Source organism: Nymphaea colorata, chromosome 7 (genome assembly GCF_008831285.2).
Source record: "Nymphaea colorata isolate Beijing-Zhang1983 chromosome 7, ASM883128v2, whole genome shotgun sequence".
Classification (NCBI taxonomy): domain Eukaryota; kingdom Viridiplantae; phylum Streptophyta; class Magnoliopsida; order Nymphaeales; family Nymphaeaceae; genus Nymphaea; species Nymphaea colorata.
The window spans coordinates 3,628,143-3,652,950 of record NC_045144.1 but is presented as its reverse complement, the minus strand read 5'-3'; the positions used below and the strand labels follow the sequence as shown (position 1 = coordinate 3,652,950).

Below are 24,808 nucleotides of genomic sequence, written 5' to 3'. Positions count from 1 at the left end.
GAAACCTATGCTTTAATGTACATGTTAATGCATAATGCATGCATATGTCGGTTTTTCTTAAATATGAACCCAAGTATCAAATTTTGAAATGGGCCCCAAGGCCACGTCCCTTTCAAAGGAATCAACTTAATACCATTTTGAACTCCCTACTATGAGAGAATCTCATGGTGAGAGAGTGATTTTGCTACATCACGTATGATGAAAATGCCTATAAGGGATGGATACGTTTTTATGAATGTGATCCACCATTGCATGGCGAAATGATGACGAATAAGCTTGAGTATTGTTTTATTTTCTTTCTTATTCACAGTCATTTTGATTCATGTCTTTCAATTTAATTAATCAAGGGTAGTAAGGAAGATTTGAAACAAGTTTTCAATCTTCCTACATAAAAGAACCCAGCCATGAATCATCATGATTCATGAGTCATGTGGTCCCTTGATAAAATTTCATTTTGAAAAGTAAGGTACGTAATGTATACATTGTTATATATGTACATATATGTATCTGATTTCTTGTCAAAAATTACATTCCTCCCTTAAAATCAGGTTGGAACATGTTTTCAAACCGGTTTTTAAGGAAATGGGCCATTTTTATTGATTTTCCTAGTGCAAGACTATGAATCATTTTCATTTCATTTTTACTTAATTTCAGCAAATCCATACGTAAGATGTATGTATGTTGTTGAAATCAGATCATGTTTCATAGGAATTGGTTTAAGAATGTCAAAGTTTACATATTTGAAATACCAACTATCCTAGAATCATCCAAAAGAGTTGACGATCTCATTACTATCAAATATGAAATTTGAATCTATTTGAAAGACTTGTCATTTCCATCTAAGAAACGACATATTTATTGGAATCAATGTCGACAATTTTCAACTATTTAAATCAACACAATGTCTGATTTTTAGCTATTTTGAGACAAAAGTGGATGTCCTCCACGTCTCCCATCCATTTCAAAGATTTAACTTGACATCATTTATATATTTTCACAATTTTGATAATTTTATGTCAAGCTTCAAGTTTATGGACTACATCTCTAATTCATGTGCTTAATCATATAATGAGCACATATAGAGAAAGTCATACATTTTAATCAATCTTCATGCATAGATTGTATGACGTGCAATACGGACTTTGAGAGATTATGAGGGAGTGAAGAATGTATGTTTCATATGAATGAATCTTAAGGGATTATGAGAGAGAGAAGAATGAATGTTCCATATAGTTTCCATTCTCGTTTCATGCATTCACTTTCACACAAAACCAATAGCACCACATGCACATTCTCAAGAAATTAAGTGATTCAAATTTAAGTTGCAAAAAGTGACCAAGTCATATTGCAATGAGAATTTGTAAACCTCACTTAACTTCAAAAGAAAACACAAGCAATGCATTCATAATCTTTTGGCCAAAGTGCATTTGAAAAACAACATGTTTTCTAACAATTTGGAACCTATGTTCTTTCAAAAGAATGAATTCTACAAATCACATGATTTGACAAAAGAAGAGTTCAAAATCAATTTTTATCATAATCTAGAGTTCACAACAAAGAACTCAATTCCAAATCTTCAAAAATCCTCAAGAATTATGTGTTTCAAATAACACCAAAACAAAGGTTTTTAAACCAACTTGAAAACCCCCAATATTCAAATTCATTTATTCAAAAAAATGAATTTCGGTTCTTGAATCCAAAACCTCAATGCATAAGCATATAGGACTTACATCAATAACTCGTACATCATCCAATTGATCCTTAGTCCCTGGTCTAATTACCCCTGTTAAAGGCGGCAGGAACGGTTGGACCTCGTACCGACGAGCGGATCCCTTTCTCTTGAAAATTTTCTCAAAACCCCAATTTTAAAAGAATTTTGCTGACTCGCATTTCGACCTCCCTGAAAAAGGAGTGGGGTGCGAACAGGACCTCAACATTAGGTTCATCCTGCCCACCCAAGAGACCCTTTGTTTTGGCAAATGATCTAGTTTTCAGCCGACCTGAGTTTAGAGTTACGGGTTTACCAACTATGAAAGGCATGCATGGCATGACCATTTGAACTTTAGGATTTCCATAGAACTTTTAATGAATAGCAGGAACATGCCGGGCTACCATTCTGCGGTAACCCATGAAGGTGTTACAGACATGGTTGCATCCAGTGGAGTCCTTAACAAAGTTTTGTATTTTATTCAAATGGGATGCTTTATCAGTGAGCTGTTTAAAGTCAATTCTGATTGTGGACTGCTTAACTTGAGGCAACCAGAGAACTAGCTACTGCTTCTACATTAAGCAATTCTGGCAACTGAGCCTACTCTACCCAACTGAGCTTATATGTTAAAACAGACTAATATGAAACTAATTCTTGTCAAGCTGTTAGCTTGTAAGTTAGTGTAGGCAGGCTACCTCAATCTCATGTACTATACACTGTCAGCTAAGGTCCATACAACTAGTTAAGATGACAGAAACATAGTTGGACAATTCACTTAGTATGGGGAGACCCGCTGTCCCATTCTAATGGAGATGTTGATGTTATTACATATCCTTCCATAAACAGCGTAATTTTGTTCATTCATTTGCTAGAAAAGCTTAAGTTTTATAGAAACTGTCTCACCTGCTTTTGCATTTACTTTGTTGAGAATCTTGAATTTTATAGGCCTCATTTGGTTCAGTCTGGTAAAAATGGTTTAAACTCACTACATTCCACTAGTAACATTGGTTATGAGAAACTTGAGAGGTCATATCAAGTTACTCGTTTTAGCAATTGTTTTACTATATTCGTATTGGCGTACCATGGCAAAATGTTGATGCTTGTCTTAAGTGTTCATCCAGTTACATGTCAGGCTGCAAATTTATTATAGGAATATTGTGCTATGCTTTAAAATTTGACAAGTAGCCTAACTTCGAATCTGTTCCTAGACATAAAGTATTAATAAAGTATTAAAGGTACTTGTCAACACAAGATTGTTGGTTAGGAATCGGTAAATTTATCATCTAAAAATTTGGTTCATAAGTCACTATCTTTAAAACTTAATGATGAAATTTAGAGCCTAAAAATGAAATAGTTAGCACCTGATCAGCAATAAATAAGGCGTTTTATTCGCATAAATTATTTGATAAGATTTATAAAAAAAAAAGAGTTAAAGCTAAAGTAAGGCAGTAGATCAACAATGGGCAACTGGATCGATGAAATTGGTTATGAGGAGAACAAGATCGGCTTTAACTGAAATAGGGCAGAGTCCTAGTAAAACCTACATTTGGGCATTGGAAGGATTAAAGTCAGTCCTGCCACTGGGGTAGGCCTTTGCACCTTCTGCCCACCCTCACGTCCTTCTCGCCGTTGTGTCCCTTTTCTCAGCCGTTCACCGATGTCCCATGGGTTCGGCATTCGATCCGTCTCGTTGCCGCTTCTCACAAAGAGGATATCTGAAAGCCCTCGTCTGTCTTGGTCTTGTTTCGTGCTTTATGAGCTGCAAGGCGGTTCCGAGGTCATCTGTCTTTTTCTAGCCCCTTTCTTGGCGCTTATAAAGTGGTACTGCGTTTTTTTTTTTTTTTTCATTATCAAGTATTAATCAGGGGATTACACGAGGTAGAGAATTGTTGGCAATTCCGTTTGGTGTTTTGAGGATTCACTACTAGTTTTGCTATAAATTGTAGTTCATGAGTGTTGTCCTTGATGGCAAAATTCTGATGGTCAAATGTATTGGCTTCTTTGAGTGGTTTTGTCACTTTCAACTGCATCCTTTCTATGTGTTCCATTTTCCGACTTTTCTATGCCTGTTGCCGGATATGAATGGAACTTTTTCTTATCCGTGTTACCTTTTTTTTTTTTAATTCAAGTCTCTTCTACAGGAATCAGGTAGGTTTCCCTTTTGTTCATCAGCCATTCTTAATCAGCAACCGACATGCCAGGAGATTAATGCTCTGAGCGTCCACTTTTTGGGGGTGCCATATCAAGTGCTTTTCCCATGAGGTTCCAGGTTAGTGCTGTTTCTACTACTTTAGTAGCCCTAAACTTTCTGTTGACGATGTTAGTCTAACTTATATGCTTCATGGGAACTGGATTATTAAATTGCAGGATCTCAGCAGCATTCGTGATGTTCCCGATCACCAGGTCTGAAATCTCCTTCACTGTATATAAATTCCTGGAGTGATTATTAGCTGTTCTCATATGGATTAATCTTCAAAGGTCGCATGTTTTTACAAATGAATTTCTTTCATCAAAATGCATCTACATGCCTGTTAATTATTAAATGCTTCCTGTGTTTGCAAATGATTTCTTCCTTAATGTGTCTAAGCACCTCTCCAACGGTCACGGTTTAATCCATGTCATGCTTTTCTCTGTATCTTATTATGAAGTACTTGTATACACTCGTTCTGATCACTAGTTTACATTTTACCATTCAAGGAGGTCTTTGCTGACTCGAGCCGGAATGAAAGCCTTTTCTTTGAGCTGTTGGATCTAAAGAATGATGTCAGTGATAGTGAAAGTGCTATATGGTTTCTCCAAGATCTTGCAAATGAGCAAGATGCAAAAGGAAGTTTGGTAAGATGCAAGCTAGTGTTCTTCTCACTTCAAAAGAAACCTGTGCACTATCTTACCAAATTTTATGTGATCATGCTTATGGCTCTTATTAAGCTCATTTTTGAAGTCACCATGTTATCTCTTTCTGGAACTTATCTATTACTAGCATATCTTGGCCTTGTAGCCTGCTTGCATCTTTAAAGCTATCTGTCATGCGGCTCATGCCCATCTTACTAGCTGTTCTAAAAATTTTTGTCGAAAATTGTTATGATTTTTTAGTTTGCTTGATTTAGCAGGAGCTTAACTCCACAGGCATAGGAAGAGGGAGTCATGTATGAATAAAAGGTTATTGTCATTTTTGCTGTTATGTCAATTGTATTGTTTGGTTTTGCATGTGAGATCAACTTAAATCCATTTTGGTTGATGTACTCAAAGACATGCCTAGCCTCTTGCTTAGGTGTCCTGGCATCCTAGCAGCTTGATCTCTTCCGAGCCTACAATCCCTACATGGTTTGTTGTAGTTGTCACACCCCAACCTTTTGACCCTCAAACAATTTTTTTTCTAAACATAAAGCATTGAGGTGCGACTACACAACAATTCAAAAAAAGAGGGAGCTATGTCATTTGAAACCATGGGGCAAACTTTCATTTATATAATAATTTCAATTCATACAAAATCACATCTATGTGTATGACAAAAATGCCCCAAACCACAACTTGAATGCCTAACAAAAATAAGACATCAAAAAGACCAAACCATGACGCGTCGACACTACCAAAGACCCAAAACCTCCCCAGTAAGATGTGAGTGAAGCCATTTGATCAACCTGCTGCTCAGGGTCTGCCAAAACCTGAAAAAGAAACAACTAAAGGCTTAGCCTTCGCAGTATGACAACAAGCCACGAAAATCCCAAACCCTCTTAGGTAGGGCTCAAATATGAGAATATACAATCATAAAACAAATCATCATCATGTCGTGTCAGGGCATAGCCACATCATTTGCCAAGAAGGCCCCTAACATAGGCTACGACATGTAAAGGCCACTCAATGGCCATAGTAACATGTTTTCAATTCACATGCAAGGCACAAATAAACATGTCATTTCATTCATATAATTCACATGCACATCAATCATATACATTTCATTCATATACTTTTCATTTCATTAACTTCAGTGAATTGACAGTTCCTGTGGGTGCAAACATAGGCACGTGCACACTGCGGACGGCCCATAGCCGAGAGACAACCCCCATAGTGGCCCAGAACGGTATGGATCCATTCACCTGCTGCAGCGGTAGAACACTTATCCATGGATGTGTGAATTTCAAGAAGAGATACTCAGCCTTCCTTAGGACACTCAGGTTGGAAAGGCGAGAGCCAAACGCTCCAAGCACATCACACAACAGTACCCTGGGGCCTTGCACCACCTGCACTCTGAACAGGCGAGACCAGTGGCGAAAGCGGGACGTCTCCCAAACACATAGCCACATCCCACTGGCCTCTCATCTTTTATTCTTTCATTATTATCATTATAATAGCACATTCACAAAATGACTGGCTAGTTCATGAGGTTGGTACACTTCACGAGTGCACCCACACCTCTAATTGCTTCCACACGAGGGCCACACATAACATTAACAGTCTTAGCTAGCCGTCATATAGTACGGGTACAGCTACCCTCCAATTCATTCATTTGCATCATTGCCCGCGGCAATACATATGCAACAATTTACAATATTCACATTCATAAGCACTCACATCTTATCAAACACAACAATCAGATCTTTCAAAACTTTGCCAAATCCTGGAGAGTAGTCTGGACCCGTGATGGCTCGTAGCTGTCCTATGCAATTATCATTCTATGATGCTCTCTAATACACAATCGGGGTCGAGGAGACACTCGACACGATACCCCACCTCATCTGTCCTAAGCAGTTATCAATTCTAGCATGCACATGCAAATGCGTAACAATTTTCAAAACAAGCTTCTAATAGTTTTCCAAAACAAAACTTGTCACATGACAAATCATTCACAATCACACACATCAGTCACGTCTTTCAAAACTTAGCCAAACCATGGAGAGTAGTCTCGATCCGTGATTGGCTCGTAGCTGTCCTAGGCAATTATCATTTTATGATGCTCTCTAATGCCCAATCGGGGTCGATGAGACACTCGACTCGATATCCCACCTCATCTGCAGTTATCAATTCTAGCATGCACATGCAAATGCGTAATAATTTTCAAAACAAAACTAATCACATACATTCAATCTTATGCATACATCCATTCATTCAATCACATTACAATCATTCAATTACATCACAATCTCAGGATCCAACGATCCTAGAACACACATTCACAAATTGGCCCTAGGCAGGGATTTGCCTGGAATGCCACCATACCTGTCGCGCATCCACAAAACACCTCGAACTACAACCTCGAACTACAACCCACGTTGCTCAAGGCCTACTAGACGTGCCCGGTGTACCTGCAAACACAGCCAAACGGTAAGTTCTCTATTCGCATCGCTATACAATCGACACAAATCTGAAAATACCAACATCGAAGCATGTCTTCGCCTCAAATGGGTGTCGACCCACGAAACCCTCCAAAAAGGGTCTCTTCTCAGCCATCGAGGTTGCCACCCACGATTAGAACTCAAAACTTGTATTCGACATATCACATGTACGATTCTCACTTGTTTTCCTTAGTTGAGGTGTCTTCCCCACCATAAGATTCTCAACATACAACGTATATGCACATCAATAGAAGCATATTTTCCCAAGCTCACCAAAACGATTCTAACATTCTCCACAACAATACAATCTCTACCATGCTTCCTAATTGCTTTGAAAATCAACTCATCATGCTTATAAGATCATTATAGATATGGATCATCGTCCCTCCACATGAGTCCTAGACCTTTCCCAAAATAGCGACATCTCTAGCATGTCTTCTAAATCATCAATTCTTAATTCTAGCATGCTCAAACAATAATTATACATACTCCAACAGAAAATTTACAACAATCTAGGCTTGGTTAGGTCTCGCTCACCCCAATCAAAGAGTCCGAACTGCTGCGATGCTTCCGACAGCCACCTCAAGCGTTCAACGATCCCCAAATGACAAAAACCATGCAATGCTGCCACCACCATTGCCTTCTAGTCGCTGTTATGAGGGAAGAACGCGTCCCCAACTACAATCCAATCCAACATCCACATGAGAATCAAAATCGGCGAAAAGAGAGGTCTAAAAGAGGGGTTTGTCGTTAGAAGTGGCCCACAATAGCTGTGTGGGAGGCTGAAGATGAGTGAGAGAAGGGGAACCAAGGGTTCGGGTGAGAGAGAAGGAAAGACGACAGGGAGTGTTCGGTTGAGGGAGAGGGCTCGAGCAGAGGGCGTGGGCAAAGAGAGAGTGAGAGAGAATGTAGAGGAAGGCGTGACCAAAGAGACGCGAGAGTGTGCAGGGAGAGAGAACGATGACACATAGGGAAGAGACAGATGGAGAGAGTAAGAGAGACCGCAGAGAGAGAGAGATGCGAGTAAGGAGCACGAGAGAAAGAGGGGCATTCAACGAAGAACAATCGGGCCTGAATTTGATGGGTCTGAATCCTATCGCCTACTGGACTAAGGGAGAGGCGTCAGAAGAGGAAAACAGCGAGAGAGGGAGGAGGAGAAGAAAGAAGAGAGGGGAACCAGTGGCTTACCTATGCGCCACCACTGCCGTCGCCCTTCATCTTCTCCGCTGCTGCCATCTCTTCTGCCTCCTTCTTCTCTGTGCTGTGTGCAACCCAGCGGGACGAGGGAGAAGAGGTAAGGTCGAGGGAGAAGACGCGAGAGAAGAGCCCCTCGCGCGATGGGCTCTTCACGCAAGCGGGTTGGGGTCCGGGCCTGGACCCAACCCGACCCACCCAAAAGTTGAGTATTACAGTAGTGACTGTACTGTTGCTTGGTTAAGAAGATTTTGACATGACCCTTGAAATTGACGATGAGATCCGATTTATCATATTTGATATGACTAAAATCTAAATGCCGTCCAACCATTCACATTATTGGTAAGTCAGATTCTTGTCTTCTCTGGGTAGAAGCCTTTTTTTTTTTTACATATGACCCTTGAAATTGATTGGATAAGATCTGATTATCAGGTTTGACATGGATAATATCTGAATGTAGTCCTACCATTTACTTTGTCAATAAGTTAGAACCATTGTTTGTAGTTGTCAAAATCTGTCACACCCCAACCTTTTTGACCCTTAACCACAAATATATATATTTTTTTCTAACATAAAGCATTGGAGTGCGATGTCACAACAATTTCAAAAGAGATGAGCCCCACAAGGCAAAACAATGGGCAAGCTTTCCATTATATAAGAATTTCAGTTCATCTGTACATATGACAAAAATGCTCAAAATCACAACATTGATGCCTACAAAAATAAGACATCAATAAAGCCAAAACAAGACGCGCCGGCACTACAATTGACCCAAAATCTCTCCAGTAGGACGTGAGTGAAGCCATCTTCTCAACCTGCTGCCCCTGGTCCACCAAAACCTGAAACAAATGAAACAACAGAAGGCTTAGCCTTCGCAGTATGGCAACAAGCCAGGAAAAGTCCAAACCCTCTTAGGCAGGGCTCAATTATACGAGCCATCATCAAAACAATCTATCCTCATGTCGTGTCGGGGCACAACATGCAAAGGCCACAGTCACACAATTTCAGATCACATGCAAGGCATGTTTAAACATGTCACTTACATTCATAAGCACAACAATCACATGCACATTAATCACGTACATTTCATTCACATACATTTCATTTTCAGTAATATCAATGAATTGACAGTTCCTGTGGGCGCAAACACAAGCACGTGCACACCGCGGGCGGCCTACAGCCGAGAGACAACCCTCGTGGTGGCCCAGAATAGTATGGATCTATCCATCCGCTGCAACGGTAGAACACTCATCCATGGATGTGTGAATTACACGGAGAGATACTTAGCCCTCCCTAGGACACCCAGGTTGGAAAGGCGGGAGCCCAACACTCCAAGAACGTCATACAACAGTACCCTGGGGCCTTGCACCGCCTGCGCCCCGAACATGCGAGACCAGTGGCAAAAGCGGGACGTCTCCCAAACACATAGCCACATCCCACTGGCCTCTCATCTCTTATCATTCATTATTATCATTAGATTAACACATTCACAAACTGACTGGCTAGCTCATGAGGTTGGTGCACTTCACGAGTACACTCACACCTCTAATTACCACCACACGAGGCCTACACATAACAATAACAGTCATAGCTAGCCGTCATACAATACGGGTACAATTACCCTCCAATTCAATCTTTTGCATCATTGCCCGCAGCAATGTGTATGCAACAGAACAAAACATTCACATCATTCATCATATCAATCACATCTTCAAAAAAACTTAGCCAAACCACAGAGAGTAGTCTCGATCTGTGATTGGCTCGTAGCTGTCCTATGAAGTTATCATTCTAGGATGCTTTCTAATGCACATTTGGGGTTGAGGAGACACTCGACTCGTTACCCCACCTCATCTGTCTTAAACAGTTATCAATTCTAGCACGCACATGCAAATACGTAACATTTTCAAAACAATTACTAATAGCCTTTCAAAACTCTTCATATCATATATCAATTCATGTACATGCATACACACATTCAATCTCAAAACAATCAATCAATTCACATCACAAATCCTACAATCTCATGACCCTAGGAACACACATTCACACATTTGCCCAGGCAGGGATTTGCCTGGAATGTCGCCATATCTGTCGCGCGCTCACAAAAACTTCAAAATGCCTCAAGCTTCGAAACTGGTCACTCAAGGTCGACGGGACGTACCCAGTGTACCTACAAACATACACAAGTGGTAAATGACTAAACTCTACACTGGTTTAAATTCACAATCAAAACAAATATAAAACAAATTCATTGAGGCACGTCATTGCTTCAAGAGGGTATCGACGGTAGTGTTGACCCGAGAAGCCCTCAAAAGGGTCTCTTCTCAGCCCTAGAGGTCACCACCAAAGGCTGAAGCTTCGCACTATCGATTTAAATCGATCACTAATCCATTTCTCTCTTGCTTCCCTAGTGACGGTGTCTTCCCAACATCTACACCCTCTTCCTTCCCACACATACGACCTACGTCGACAAAGGCACTCCCAAGCGTGCGCAAGAACGGTCCTATACCACTCCACAACATCACAATCTCTACCATGCTTTCTTATTGCATTGAAACTCAACCTATTATGCTTAAAAGATCAATAAATACATGAATCATCACTTCTCCATCATAATCCTACACTTACTCCAAAAAGCAAAATCGCTAACATGCCTCCCAAATCCTCAATTCTAAATTCTAGCATGCTCAAACAATAATTAGACGTGTTCAAATCAATGCTGTAAAAAGTGTGTCGTAAGGTGTATCGGTTAGGCTTTAAGATACGCTGTATCGTAACGTATCGTAACCGTATCGTAAATTTTTAAAAAATAATAATAATAAATCAGAAAAAATTTAAAAAAAATCAAAAAATTCATAAAAAATCAGAAAAAATTAAAAATAATAAATTCTTCATAGAAAACATGGTTTAGTCTTTTAGATAATGATAGACTTATTATTTTGCTAAATGCTATAAACTTACACGTTCACGGTTCATCATTCATACTTCATAGACATCAAAATTCATAACAATATCATTCTTTTTCATCTTTATCTTCATGGTTTAAAAAAAAAACCATTTCCTCTCAATGGGAATCAGCCACCCATGCACAAATCCATGGTTTAATAGATGATTTCACGGTGACAATTGATGATTTGTCAATGCCGCCACCACCAACGCCTTCACTCCGCTGCTATGTGGGGAAAAAATGTGTCCCTTAGCTGCACATTGACCAAAAGCCCTGAACGAGTAAAAAAAAATCGACCAACAAGGGGTCTGCCATAAGAAGAAAACAATCGGTTGTGGGGGAAAACCGGTGGAAAGGAAAGAGTGTGAAAAAGAGAAAAACCTGCAGAGGGGAGGGAAATCGAGTGGGGCAAAAGAGGGAGATGGTGAAGAGGAGACGGATGGGACGAGGAGGGAGCGGTAGCAGAGAGGAAGAGGGAGGAATCGTGCAGCAAAGGGTGCTGACGAAGAAGGGAGAAGCTGCATAGGAAGGAGGAGAAGAAGAAGGGCGAGGAAGGAGAAAAAGGCGAGGGAGAAGGGGACGAGAGAAGGAGGGAGCTTACCCTCGGCTGCTGCCGTCGCTGTCGCCGCCGTTGCACCGACCTCCGTCTCCTTCTTTTTCTCTGCGCTGAGCTCCGGTCGTGGGTAAGGGAGAGACGCAAAGGGGAAACGAGGGGGAAGGGGAACGAGGAAGGGGAGACGGGCTGCGGCGTCGGGCTCCTTACGTGCATGGAGGTCGGGTCCGAACCCTGACCCGATCCGACCTGCAACATCGCACGTTACACAAACTCATCTAAAACAAAATCATGTGGTGTTACAATTAAGGTTTTGATGGGTTTAACTTTCTTGGAAAGCCCAACTTCATCCTTCTGATGATTTATGGTATAGCAATGATTCCAGTGGCTTCATGGTGTTCTCTAGATCCACCCACATCAAAGGTACTTCCTTTTTTAAAAAAAAAAAATTGCAACACCTTTTCCATATTGTCCGGCCAAATTCCTGCCATCTTTCTCTCCTATGACACATGGGTGCTCCTAAGTTTACCACACCTACCTATGTCAATGCCAGTGCTGCTGTTGGTGCTTTTTCAACACAGCACATTTGATGCAGCCAGCCAAACTGGTCCAAAACTAACCATCTTAAAGGCACACTTGACTAAACTAGCTTTAATGCAAAAAAGTTGATAATGACAAATGCAAATATAGATAAATAAGGCTACTAAATAGTTAATTAACTATATAACAAATGATGCATATATATATATATGTGTGTGTGTGTGTGTATCTATATATATACACACATATATATCCTCGCTACACCCACACCTATTTTTTTTTTTTAAATTGCCCCATCCACATCTGCACCTTGCACCTATGTGACATAGTTTCTCTCTTTGTCTAGCATCTCTCTCTCTCTCTCTCTTTGTGATGATGTCTGCTAAGCCCTGCTTTTCTCTTTGTCAATATATTATTGTTGACTGTATTTCTCCAACACATATTAAAAGTCTATGTTTAACACAGGCTCAGCCAAGTCATCGAGTTGACTCATCAAGTTACAAGTTGATCAGGGATGAGATGAGTCCCGCGTCACCGACTTCTAAAACATTGGGAATAACTTGATTGAATAAGAGAAACTAATACAAAAGAGAAAGGCAGCCAATGGATTATCTGGTTTAGCCTTTTAGGTGAGCAAGAAGACCATGTCCCACTGCCCAAAAAAGAGTTGAAGCTTCGTTCCTCTCCATTTACTGTGCTCTCAAGTTCCACTGCTGTGCTGGTGCCTTGGAGGGTAGATAAAACACCTTCACCTTGGTGTGTCATGCTCCACCCATATGGCATAAGAGCGCTTCCACAAGATTTGAACTGGCAAGGCATTCATCTCTAAAGCCCCAGCCTGACCAGCTACCTTATGCCCCTTGGGGGCAATCAATTGGCTACCCCTGGAAGCTAGCTCATTGCTGCAGCATGAACAACAAAAATAAAAATAAAAATCAGAAAATTATGAAAAAGGTATAACAACCTAGCCTCCTCCCATCGAGCTCCTAGTTTGGCAGATCTCAGATGCCCCCTAGTAGCTTTGGTTCCATCATGGAAAAAGTTAGAATCCATGGTAATTAAATACTTAACCAAGCCCCTTGTAAGCCCTGGAAGATTTCCATCTTCAATATAGGAACAAACTTTATGTAATGGGGTTTTACAAAGAGAATAAAAATTGTACAAATTAATCCTATATAAATCATATATTTATTCATATATATATACATATATACTTACATTTCATAATATATTGTGTGTGTGTATATATATATATATATATATATATATATATATATATATATATATATATATATATATATATATATGTATGTATGACAATATGAGTAAACATATAATACATTTACATCTATGTCACACAGGTACTCCTCTTAAGGAGGAGTACCCGCACGATACGGGTACGATATTGGTACGGGTACCGGTACGCCCGTGGGTGTGGCAGGGGTGCTGCATTGACCGTACTGGGTACGGTCAACGCACCCAAGGTCATTTTCGACCTTTTTTTATACTCGATCAAAGTTGATGGAGTTCAATTCTGTCCGATTTTAATGTTAACCTTTTTTTACATTTTCATGTATTAAACCATTTTAACGTTTTTAACGTTAAATATATCGAAACCCTAAAGCCCTTTTCCGTTTCGTTTCATCTCGTGCGTTTCTTCTTCTCTCACCAACGATCACTCACGGCGACCGGCAAAGAAAGGGGTGGAGACCCGTGGCTGCAGGCGGTGATCGGCGACGGCAGACGATCTCCGGCGACGATCTCTTCAGCCTTTGAGGTTCCTCTCTCTCTCTTGGCCAGTCGGCCGATGGTGGGCCTGGTACACTCCCTTCCCCACCGGAACCGGCTCACCGAAGTCTCTCGTCCAGTTCGACCTCTCTTCTAACTCCGTGAGCGGCTCCCTTCAAGCATTGGTAACTTGTCCGCCCTTATTGGGATTCTAAACCTCTCATTCAATGTGTTCTCTCTCGCTCCCTATCTTTCTTTGTCTCTCAATCTAAATACAGTATGTGTATTTGTGTTCTATGCATTTGTTTTGGGCTAGTTTGATTTCCCATTTGTGTTTGTCTGTTGCAGTTTAGTTTCTGATGAAAATCTAGTACATATATTTTAGTTTTATGCATTAGTTTAAGCTAGTCTGGTTTCCCATTCATGTTTGTCCATTGCAGTTTAGTTTCTGATTAGTAGCAATGTTTGATTTGTGTTTCTACTTAGTGTTTTTAGTTTGAGGATTGTTCGAGACTATGGTTTTGTTGTGGATTTCCCATTTGTTTGTGATTTCTCAGATTTATCTCTGGTTTTCTCATTTTGTTGGTGGTTTAAACTTGTGTGCTGCTTGGTTTTGTGCTTTTTTAGGAACCCATTAGCAGTCGTTTAAACTTCTGTGCTGCTTATTGTTATGTGTTTTTCTTGTGAGCAGTCGAATAGGGTCTATATGCTATCAACATTGTTGCATTAGGTCTGTGTTTTTTTTCCCTTTTTTTTTTCATTCACCAAAACTTGATTTTTCCTGTCTATCGTTTTGGTTTACTTAGGATCGGGCAAGGAGCCAAGTATTTTTTTGAAAGTTCATTATATGTTTGCAATTTTTTGATATATATATGTGTGAACATATATATATATATATATATATATATATATATATATATATATATATATATATATATATATATATATATATATGTCCGCGTGTGTGTACGGCCATACCCTCGCACCCAAATTTTTTGAAAATGGTCCGTACCCGTACCTGCACCGGTACCCGTACCCGCACCCGAACCCGTACCTATGTAACATAGAATTACATATATATTCTAACTCTGCCGACATTGAAAATGTAACTTTTTAGGTCGAATATGGGGTGCATGTTTAATTTAGGTAGATATTTTGCATAGGAGCTGAACATAAGCTGAGACAAAAGCATGTGTTTTGGTGAAAAATGGCAATCTGCAGAATTATGTTAATTTGTCAAGGGCCTGCTTGGCTATTTTTGTGTCTTTCACAAGTCATAGTCACTGCTGTCTCCCTTGTAATTTCTTTCAGGTGATTGAGCAGTCTGGCGGTCTTCAACCAGAAGATTTAATGTTTAAGGACTTGCCTGCAGTGATTACAACAGTAGTCGGCCACATGGTAATTTCTGTTATACTTGAACATCCACTCTCTAATTGGTTCACGTGATGAAAATCTTTTCTGCATAGGTTTACTGACTAGATTATTTAATTCATTTATCTTGTTTGTCGTCTTGCCATTGACTGAAGGGAAAGAAAAATTGAGGGGGAGGTGGAAACAAGTGTGTTTTTTCCTGTTTCCCTTTTTGTTTTTTTCCAAATCTAAGGTTTTCCCAAACTCCTGAAAAGGGGCCTTCTTTGTGAAGGGAGAACAATAGAAGTCACAAAATACGCTTTAATACTCTTTTTTTGTTCTAATAAAAATAATACATTCTGAAACTCATTCTTTGTGCTTGATTTTCAGTGTCAGTAACTTGCAGTTTTCTGACCGCAAGGTTGTGTAACCTAGTAGGTGGAAATGCATGGCGCTAGGATTGGATTTCCCTAACTTTACATGTCAACTTGCTGCCTAGGTTTTTATACATTCACAATTCGTTGATGAACACATTACCATTTACAAGCTTCTCATGTTGAACTGCACTTATGCCAAGTTCATGAGGCCCAGGACCTATAGCCAACTGTGATGTGGGATATTATGTAAAAGTAAGCATTGCTTTGATACGATTTATGACGGCTAGTTCAAAAGCTGAACTAAGTCCCGTTTGATGGATGTCACTTCACTTTTAGTTTGTATTAATTCTGTAGAAACAGTAAAAGCAAGTATGAACAAACAAGGATGTAAAATGGAAAACCCCTCAACAAGAGAGAAAAAACCACCGGTGAAGAGGACTGGTGCCCACTAGCACCTAGACACTCTCTCTCTTAGATTTTTATTCACTCACAGAAAAGTTAGGGTTTACACATGTTAAGAAGGGCCATAACAGTAACACGCTATATCGAGTCCAGATCCAAAACCGAAAAGGTGACCCAAATACAACATATGTCAACACTCTCTCTCAAGTTGGGCATACATATCAAACATGCCCAACTTGGATACATTTCTCTCAAACTGAGTCGAAGGTTAGACTTTAGTCAAAACATCAGCAATTTGGTCTTCAGACTTCATATATGGTAGAATCAACTCTTTTGGCACCAATCCTCTCTCGGATGAAGTGGCGGTCAATCTTGACATGTTTTGTTCGGTCATGTAACACAGGGTTGTTGGGTAGATTGATTGCGGACTTGTTATCACAGTACATCTTCATAGGTCTTTCAGTCTTTATTCCAATATCAGCCAACAATACTTTCAGCCACAATAATTCTGACACTCCCATAGCAACAGCCTTATATTCAGCCTCTGATTTGGGCAGGAACAAACATCTTGTCTTTTGCTCCTCCAAACAATAAGATTTCCCTCCAAGTAGACGCAGTACCCTGAAATAGATTTTCTACTATCAACACAACATGTCCAGTCTGCATCTGAATACCCATCAATCTCAATAAGCCATTGTTTCGCATATAGAAGCCTCTTGCCAGGATTCCTCTTCAAGTAGCACAAGATTATGTCGACAACCTTCAAGTGAGCATCTGTAGGTGCATGCGTGAACTGACTCATCACATTAACAGCAAATGTGATATCAAGTCTAGTCAAAGTGAGGTAGATGAATCTTTCAACCAGACGTTGATACTTCCCCTTAGCCTCTTCACAAAGAGGTTCTCCATCCTTAATGCTGAGTTTGTGTCTACACCCAAGTTTTCCTATTTCCTTCAGTAAATCCAAGGTATACTTCCTTTGATTCAACATAATGGTCTGACCTAGCAATTTCAATACCCAGAAAATATTTTAGTTTGCCAAGGTCCTTGAGATCAAATTCGGTAGCCAGTAAACCCTTCAATCTTGTTATCTCATCTTCATCATCACCTGTAACGATCATATCATCAACATAGACTAACAAAAAAGTAAGCTTACCCTCCTTCCTTTTTACAAGCAGAGTATGACCTCTGTTTCCTTTATTGTAGCCATGTTGTCTCATCACAAATCTAAGTCGTTCAAACCATGCTCGGGGAGACTGCTTGAGCCCATATAACGTTTTCTTCACTTTGTAGCATTTTTCCGGTTTCTCATATCTTGAGGGCATACACATATACACTTCTTCTTCAAAATCTCCGTTGAGAAAAACATTCTTAACGTCAAGTTGGTACATCTTCCACTCTTTCAACACTGCTAGAGAAATGATAACTCTAACCATCTTCATCTTTGCAACAGGAGCGAAAGTCTCCAAGTAGTCAATCCTATATTTCTAACTAAACCCCTTGGCAACCAGGCGAATTTTGTACCTCTCAACATTCTCATCTGGTTTGTACTTAATGGTGTAGACCCACTTGGATCCAACCAGATGAGCCGCTTCAGGCATCTCTACCACTTCCCATGTCTGGTTTCTGCTCAAGGCTTCCATCTCTTCTTGCATAGCATGAGTTCTCTTGAGATCACTCTGAGCCTCTGTAACAGTCCTGAGAATCACAACCAAAGAAAGAGATGATACAAAACATTTGTAATCCTTGCTCGGTCTAGAATGATACAAAGTTACTAATAGGGTGTTGAGTACATGACCTGACACCCTTTCTCAGGGCAATGAGAAACTCTTCATTTTCAGTTTCTTTCTGGACATCTTTCTCAACTGGTTTCTCCTGAGCATGACTTGGGTCATCAAGGGAAGAAGTGGCATTGGGATCAGGAGTAGAATTCTCACCATCAGTCACCTCATCACCTCATCTGTACGAACTCTTTGCCTAGAGTACACTTGCCCAAACAAGCGATGATGTTCCTCTTCTGTCCCAGTGGAATACCCTTCATTCATCTCATGTTCAAGCACATCTACAACCGGTGGACTCTCTTCCCTCTTGTACTCTTAAGAAATCTATAAGTTGAATTTCCTGACTTGGAGAATACTTTTCCCTTGACATAGACTTATCCCCCTGAAGGGGATTCTCACCAAAATATAAGACATGTTCCAAGAAAATGACATCCTTGGTAACGTAAACACGACCAGTGGTAGGATCGAGACACTTATACCTTTTTTGAGTAGGAGGATACCCAACAAATATTCCCTTAATCAACCTTGGATCAAGTTTTTTAACATTAGGACTGTAATCATGAATAAAGCAAACACATCCAAAGACACAAGGAGGGAGGTGAAAGAGTTGACGATCCCCTGGAACCATAGAGTGGGGTGTCCGCCCATTTAGCACGCGACTAGGCATACAGTTAATCAAATATGCACTAGTGAGAACATTTCCCTAATAATGTTTTGGAAGATTTTTTTGAAACAAGAGGGCCCTAGTGACATTAAGCAACTGATGATTTTTCTTCTCAACGACCCCATTTTGAGGATGAGTACAACTGCAAGATGTCTCATGAACAATCCCCATTTTTTTAAAAAAATCCTCAACAGCTTGACACACATACTCACGAGCATTATCAGACCGAAAAGTCTTAACAGAACTACCATATTGGGTCTCCACAAGAAGAATGAAGGTCTCTATGACATGAGACACTTCACTACGGCAATGTTGTAAAACACGTATCAGTATCATAAGCTGTATCGGTCGGGCTTGAAGATACGCCATATCGTAACGTATCATAACCATATCGTAAATTTTTTTAAAAAATAATAAAAAAAATTGAAAATATTAAATTCTTCATAGAAAACATGTTTTAGACTTTTAGATAATGATGGACTTATTATTGTTAAATGCTATAAACTTGCGTGTTCACGGTTCATCATTCATACTTCATAGACATCAAAATTCATAACAATATCATTCAATTTTAATCAACAAAGCATAAGTCATAAAGTGATAAAACATTCAAGTGTTCAACAACCATAGATTCATAACTCTTACGTCGTTCGATACATATAATGATTCATCATTCATAATCTTCATCATCTTCATCGTCAAAAATTGGAAGATCCTCACCAACATATTCAACACCAGCAGTAGCACTAGCAGACTCTCCTTCATCAACAAAGCCTTCTGTTGCTCCAGCTTCAAGGTTGAAGCATTCAAGATCTTCATTATCAAATATTGTAGCTGGTTCTTTCTCAATCCATGGCTTCAGATCGTCAAAGTTTTCCAATCTGATAGGATCGAACTGAGATGTGTGCTTCCTTGCTACTGTTTTTTGTAATTCTTTACGTTACGTAAGAAAAAAACTTGTTAATATATAATTTCATATAAATATATTGTACAGAAGATGTAAACATTAAACTATATTACCTTTGTTTCAACCTCATATTATATCGAACAAAGACAAGGTCATTCAACCTTTTCTGTTCGAGCCTATTCCTTTTTTTGCTATGGATATGTTAGAACACACTCCAATTCCTTTCGCATCCACTAGCACTGCATGTTTGGCTGAGGACTTTGATTGCAAAACGTGCTAGGTTTGGACAATTAAATCCATACCTATTCCACCACAAATCTAAACAAAAATATAACATTATAACAAATCAATGTGAAAGTTCTAAAAGAATCAAATGTAGCAAATGCAAAGTAAATTAAACATTTCTATGTATTTATCTGGACGCATGGTTGTCCTGGCTCGAACGGCGACAGGTTGTCCCATGCCCCGATAACAAGTATCATATAGATCCAACTCATTGCTGACGGCATCTTGTTCTCTAGAATGTGCCACTAACACGTTAATACAATCCAACAAACCATGCAAGACTTCTCTGTCCTTCTTAAATGTAGAAGAAAATCTAATTGCAGGATTTAGATAGTAAGCTGCTGCATGAAGAGGTTGATGAAGCTGTCTAGCCCACCTTTTATCTATCATCTTCCGTATGGGCATATATAACTTTTTCTTTCCTTTTAAGTTGTCTCGAATTGCCTCTTTTGCTTTATCCATGGCCTCATATAAGTACCCTATGGAAGGCCTATCCTCGCTACTTTCACTAATGGAACACAGACCTTCAATAGCTTCACACATGATTCCCAAAATTCGTTATTAAATATGATATCCACAACTAAAGAAACATTTCTTTTATGAGCATATGGATATGCAGCCCATTCTTCACTAGCGGACATTTGCCTCAAAGGAGTTCTTTGTTTCACCACACTCTGCACAATCAATACATTTGTAGCAAATCTAGTTTGTGCAGGTCGTATCAATTCAACTCCTTTTGTAAACTTTCTCATCAAACTCAATACATATGCATGATTATAGATAAATTTTGTTACCTCCTGACATTGGTCAATGGTTGATTTCATATCATGCATCTCATTAAGATCTTGAAGTATAAGATTAACACAATTAGTGGCACATGGACTCCAACAAAATGTTCTATACTTTTGAAGTAACAAATCTCATGCAACTCTATAATTTGCAGCATTATCTGTAATAAACTGTACAATGTTGCAGGTCCAACTTCTTGTACGACATTATCAAAAACATTGAACAAAATCTCAGCAGTCTTAGGAACATCAGACAAGTCAAGAGATTTCAAGAACATTGTACCTTTAGAGCAATAAATAAGAAAATTTACAAGTGTTCTTGACCTTGTATCAGTCCATCCATCTGACATAATGAAGCAACCTGTTTCCTTCCAAGATAATTTCAATTGATCGCAATGTTCAGGCACTTCTTTCGCCGTATCTTGAAGAATTTTACCTCTCAACTGATGATATGATGGCATTTTGAATCCGGAGCCTATAGAAGCAATTGCATCTGCCATGGCTTGGAATTGAAAAGAATTAACTGCATTAAATGAAATACATGCATCATAAAACCATTTCCCTACCGTCTTTTGTGCTTGATATAACATATCTTTAGATGTCATAGCAGCACGAATCTGCAGCTGACCACCTGGGTTAGTATATGAAGGGAAAAAGCTCTTAATAGAACCAACACTAAACCTACCAGTAGGAACTCTACCACTAGGTGGTCGCATTCCACGTCTGGCCCTAATATCTGTTGTGTCTCTTCTCTTCCTTCCCGTTATGCCAGATCGACCTCCTTCATACATGATCCTTTTTCCTCTACGATCTCTACCTCTTGAGGTCTCCAAATCTGTTCTTAGACTGCTATCATCTTCATTATCACATTCATAAGCTTCTTCCTCTTCTTCTTCATCTTCCAAAGGCTCATTATAGCCTAATCTGCCTCTTCAATTTCTTTTTGTATCCTCTTTTGACGTAAAGCATGAAGCATATCTAAACATTGCTGATGCACAAATGGAGGCAAAGGTTTGTTTGGTCCTCCAACACAAGGAGACGCATCTTTGGAGGTCCCTGCCAAATGGTGTTTTATTCTACTAATCCCTCCTGAAAATGTATTCCCACAAAAGTTACATTTGAGTTTCAAACGGTTATTCTCCTTTACCCTTTCGCACCATTCCCATGTAGGATCCATATCTTCAAAAAAGAAAAACGAAATTCTATGGTAAACTTAATGAAAAACATTCAAAATCTTTCAATCTACGATTGTAAGGTAAAAAATTATGAATATATGGTAAAAACATGAGATTTCATACCTTACGAAGAAGAAATGAAGAAAACCCCTTTCCTCCCAACGAAAATCAACCACCCATGCACAAATCGACCCTTTAATCTTTGATTTCACGGTGAAAATCGATGTTTTCACGGTGAAAATTGATGATCTCCCCCCTTGGACGCACAATCCCCACGTTACAAACGAAGCAGCATCAGACATTTTAAACAAAAAGTGAAAAAGGAGGCGTCGGGTGGCTCTTTTTCAAAATTAGCATTTATCGTACGATAGGGGCCCTGTATCGCACAATACGTGCGATACAGGGCCGATACACCCCCCATTTACGATACGGGGGGTGTATCGTACCGTAAAAGGAAATCGATGCGGTACGTATTGTACGATACGTACAACATTGCACTACGGTCTTTCAACAGGTAAACGAAAGTACGACATACGGTTAACCAAATATGCACTAGTGAGAACAACACCTCCCTAATAATGTTTTGGAAGATTCATTTGAAACAAGAGGGCCCTAGTGACATTAAGCAGCTGACGATTTTTGCTCTCAGCGACCCCATTTTGAGGAGGAGTACAACTGCAAGATGTCTCATACATCCAAAAGAATTATGAACCAGGATACATAGTAATTGGTTCCAAGGATATATAAACATCATTTACTATATAAAACTAATGACGATCAGATTATTTCCAAGCCATCTTGTGCATGGGACATAGCATATATGTGTGTCATTTGACTTATTACATTTTGGAAAAGAAAAACATGATTATAGTTTGTTTTGAGAAATACAATGCTAGTAATGCATGCCAACTCGCTATGTTTTTATTTTATTTTTTTCTTCAACATATGTATGTCCATCCTAGTTTAGTCTCTCCATTGTCATAATTTAGATTTCTGGCTCCACCTTATTGGGTTTTTTAAAACTTTATTTAAATGTCTAGCTCTGCTGTCAAACCTAATTTAGATTTTTAGCTCCATTTACAAAGAGGATGGAAAAGCTTGGCAAGTTTTGGAGTCAACACTAAATAAATCAAGCCTCAAGGGGTTTGTCCTAGCTGGTTGAACCAGAGGGTGGTAGAAGGAAAGTCCCTGGTTTGATTCCAGTGGGTTGACCGCAAGCTGATGCAGCCCTAGGCCCTACTTGTTCCTCACCAAAACAGTAAATGAATCAATGGCTTGTATTTGCAGCTTCAAATGATCATCTTCATTTTAGTTGGACTTTATTTCTCCATCTTGAAGTTACAACAAAGGGCATGCACATTACCTTTTTTGATGACTCATTCATGTGATACTTCTCCATAATGATATGCATGAAGTGGTTATTCATGCGTGCTGGTGTAGGCAGTTTCTAAAGGAAGACAAGGGAGGGAAGCGCAGAATGTAGTCCGAGTATGGTTTTCTCTTTGGATCTTTTGGGTGTTTTTTGTGTGGCTGTTTTGCTCTTCTTACTTGATGAAAATAGTTGAGTATATGTCTGTCATCACCTAATGCAGGTATATCTAGCAAATTTGCGTCTTAAGGCTGTTGGTACAGATGTGCTGATAATTGCATATGAACCGATACTAATAAGGTAAGTTTCTGCTACTTTTTTTGCATTTATTCCCAAACAAATGGTTAACGATCTATAGAAACTTCTTACCTAGTGGAGGTCCGGACTTTATTTTTGTAGCTATGTGATTGTCTTTATTAGAATTACTTTGGTCTTTATTTTTTGTAGCTCTGTGATTGGCTTTACTAGAAATTCCTTCGTCTCCTTGACAAGCTAGTAGAGCGTACCAAGTCAGATGGGAAATTGCCGTTCTTCTGTCATTTTGTGACACAATGTAATGTATTTGAGTGCCTTTTTGTAGGTAAACAAGGTACTAGCAATTGACTATAACTTTGAAAGTAGTCAATCTGCTGCTCTACAGCAATCGAAGGACCTTGTACTCATGCACACGTGTTTATGGTTGCCATGTTCTTGAACCTGTCATCAAAAGCGTAATGCACTGTCTAAGCAGTAGACCTTGCCTAGGAACAGTAAACCGATCTAAACAGAAAATAAGTAAAGATTAAAAACTAATATCTTTATGCTCATTGCATAATTAACTCCAAAAACAAGATAAAGACATGAACATTTAACAACATTAAAACAATAGATAATTGTGTTAACAATATATTCTATTAAGGAATACCATAACTGAATAATATTAGCGAATGAATAACATTCTTACTTGACAGCAGCTACGCAAGAAATGCAATTTCAGAAAAAAGAAACAAGGGGGGAGCAACAAAATCACTAGGAAGTGAAAAAACAGTGTCCTGACACAGAAGAAGAAAAGTGGTTAGCAAGAAATTAAGGGAGGGAGGGTGTATGGTTTAGGCACATTAGGCGAGAACCTACTGCAAATGGGCTGTGTGCCAAACCCAACTTCAGCACGGGCAGGTTGTCCTTTGGGAGTAGCTGTTAGTAATTAATGGTTTTTGTTGTGATGGCTCTTTGTTACACTAGCATTGGAAGTGTAATGTGGTCTTATTCTGTCCATTTCTCATACAAGTGTCATCTTAATTCAATGAAAGTGACACAGCTACTTGAATCATTTGCAGTGCCTTTAGTGAAACTGCATTGACTGTAGGAGCTGGTTTGGCGGTCCCTGCTGCACAATCTGAACTTCTTCCAGTTTCAGAGGTGTTCAAATTTGCAATGGTAAGCTTCAAAGTTGATGATTGGAACCTCTTTGGAGTTGTGGATCATACTCCATGAGCAGGTTGAGGCCTTACCAGCGAAGGTATATTCTCTCTACCTAACGCTTAAAATATGCCATACTTAACAGATACAGCCGGGACAGTATTCCTGTCAGAGCATATTCACAAAGAACTTTATGTAAGTGCTCATTGTAGTCATTCCTATCAACATCTTTTCAGTGATGTGGTCCAACAAATTTGCTGTATCTTGATTAGGTTGTCTTTTTGGCGTAAGACTGCTGTGGTACCTTTT

General features: G+C 39.4%; 1 protein-coding gene across 1 annotated transcript; it reads left to right on the top strand.

The window, feature by feature from the left end:
* The first annotated feature begins 3,902 nt into the window (after positions 1-3,902).
* On the top strand, positions 3,903-24,611 carry LOC116257309 (uncharacterized). The gene is given in 7 exon segments (XM_031633924.2): positions 3,903-3,977; positions 4,076-4,111; positions 4,406-4,543; positions 15,315-15,401; positions 23,173-23,220; positions 23,325-23,401; positions 24,418-24,611. Coding segments are annotated over 7 exon segments (618 nt in total). The 3' UTR covers positions 24,575-24,611.
* Positions 24,612-24,808: the final 197 nt, after the last annotated feature.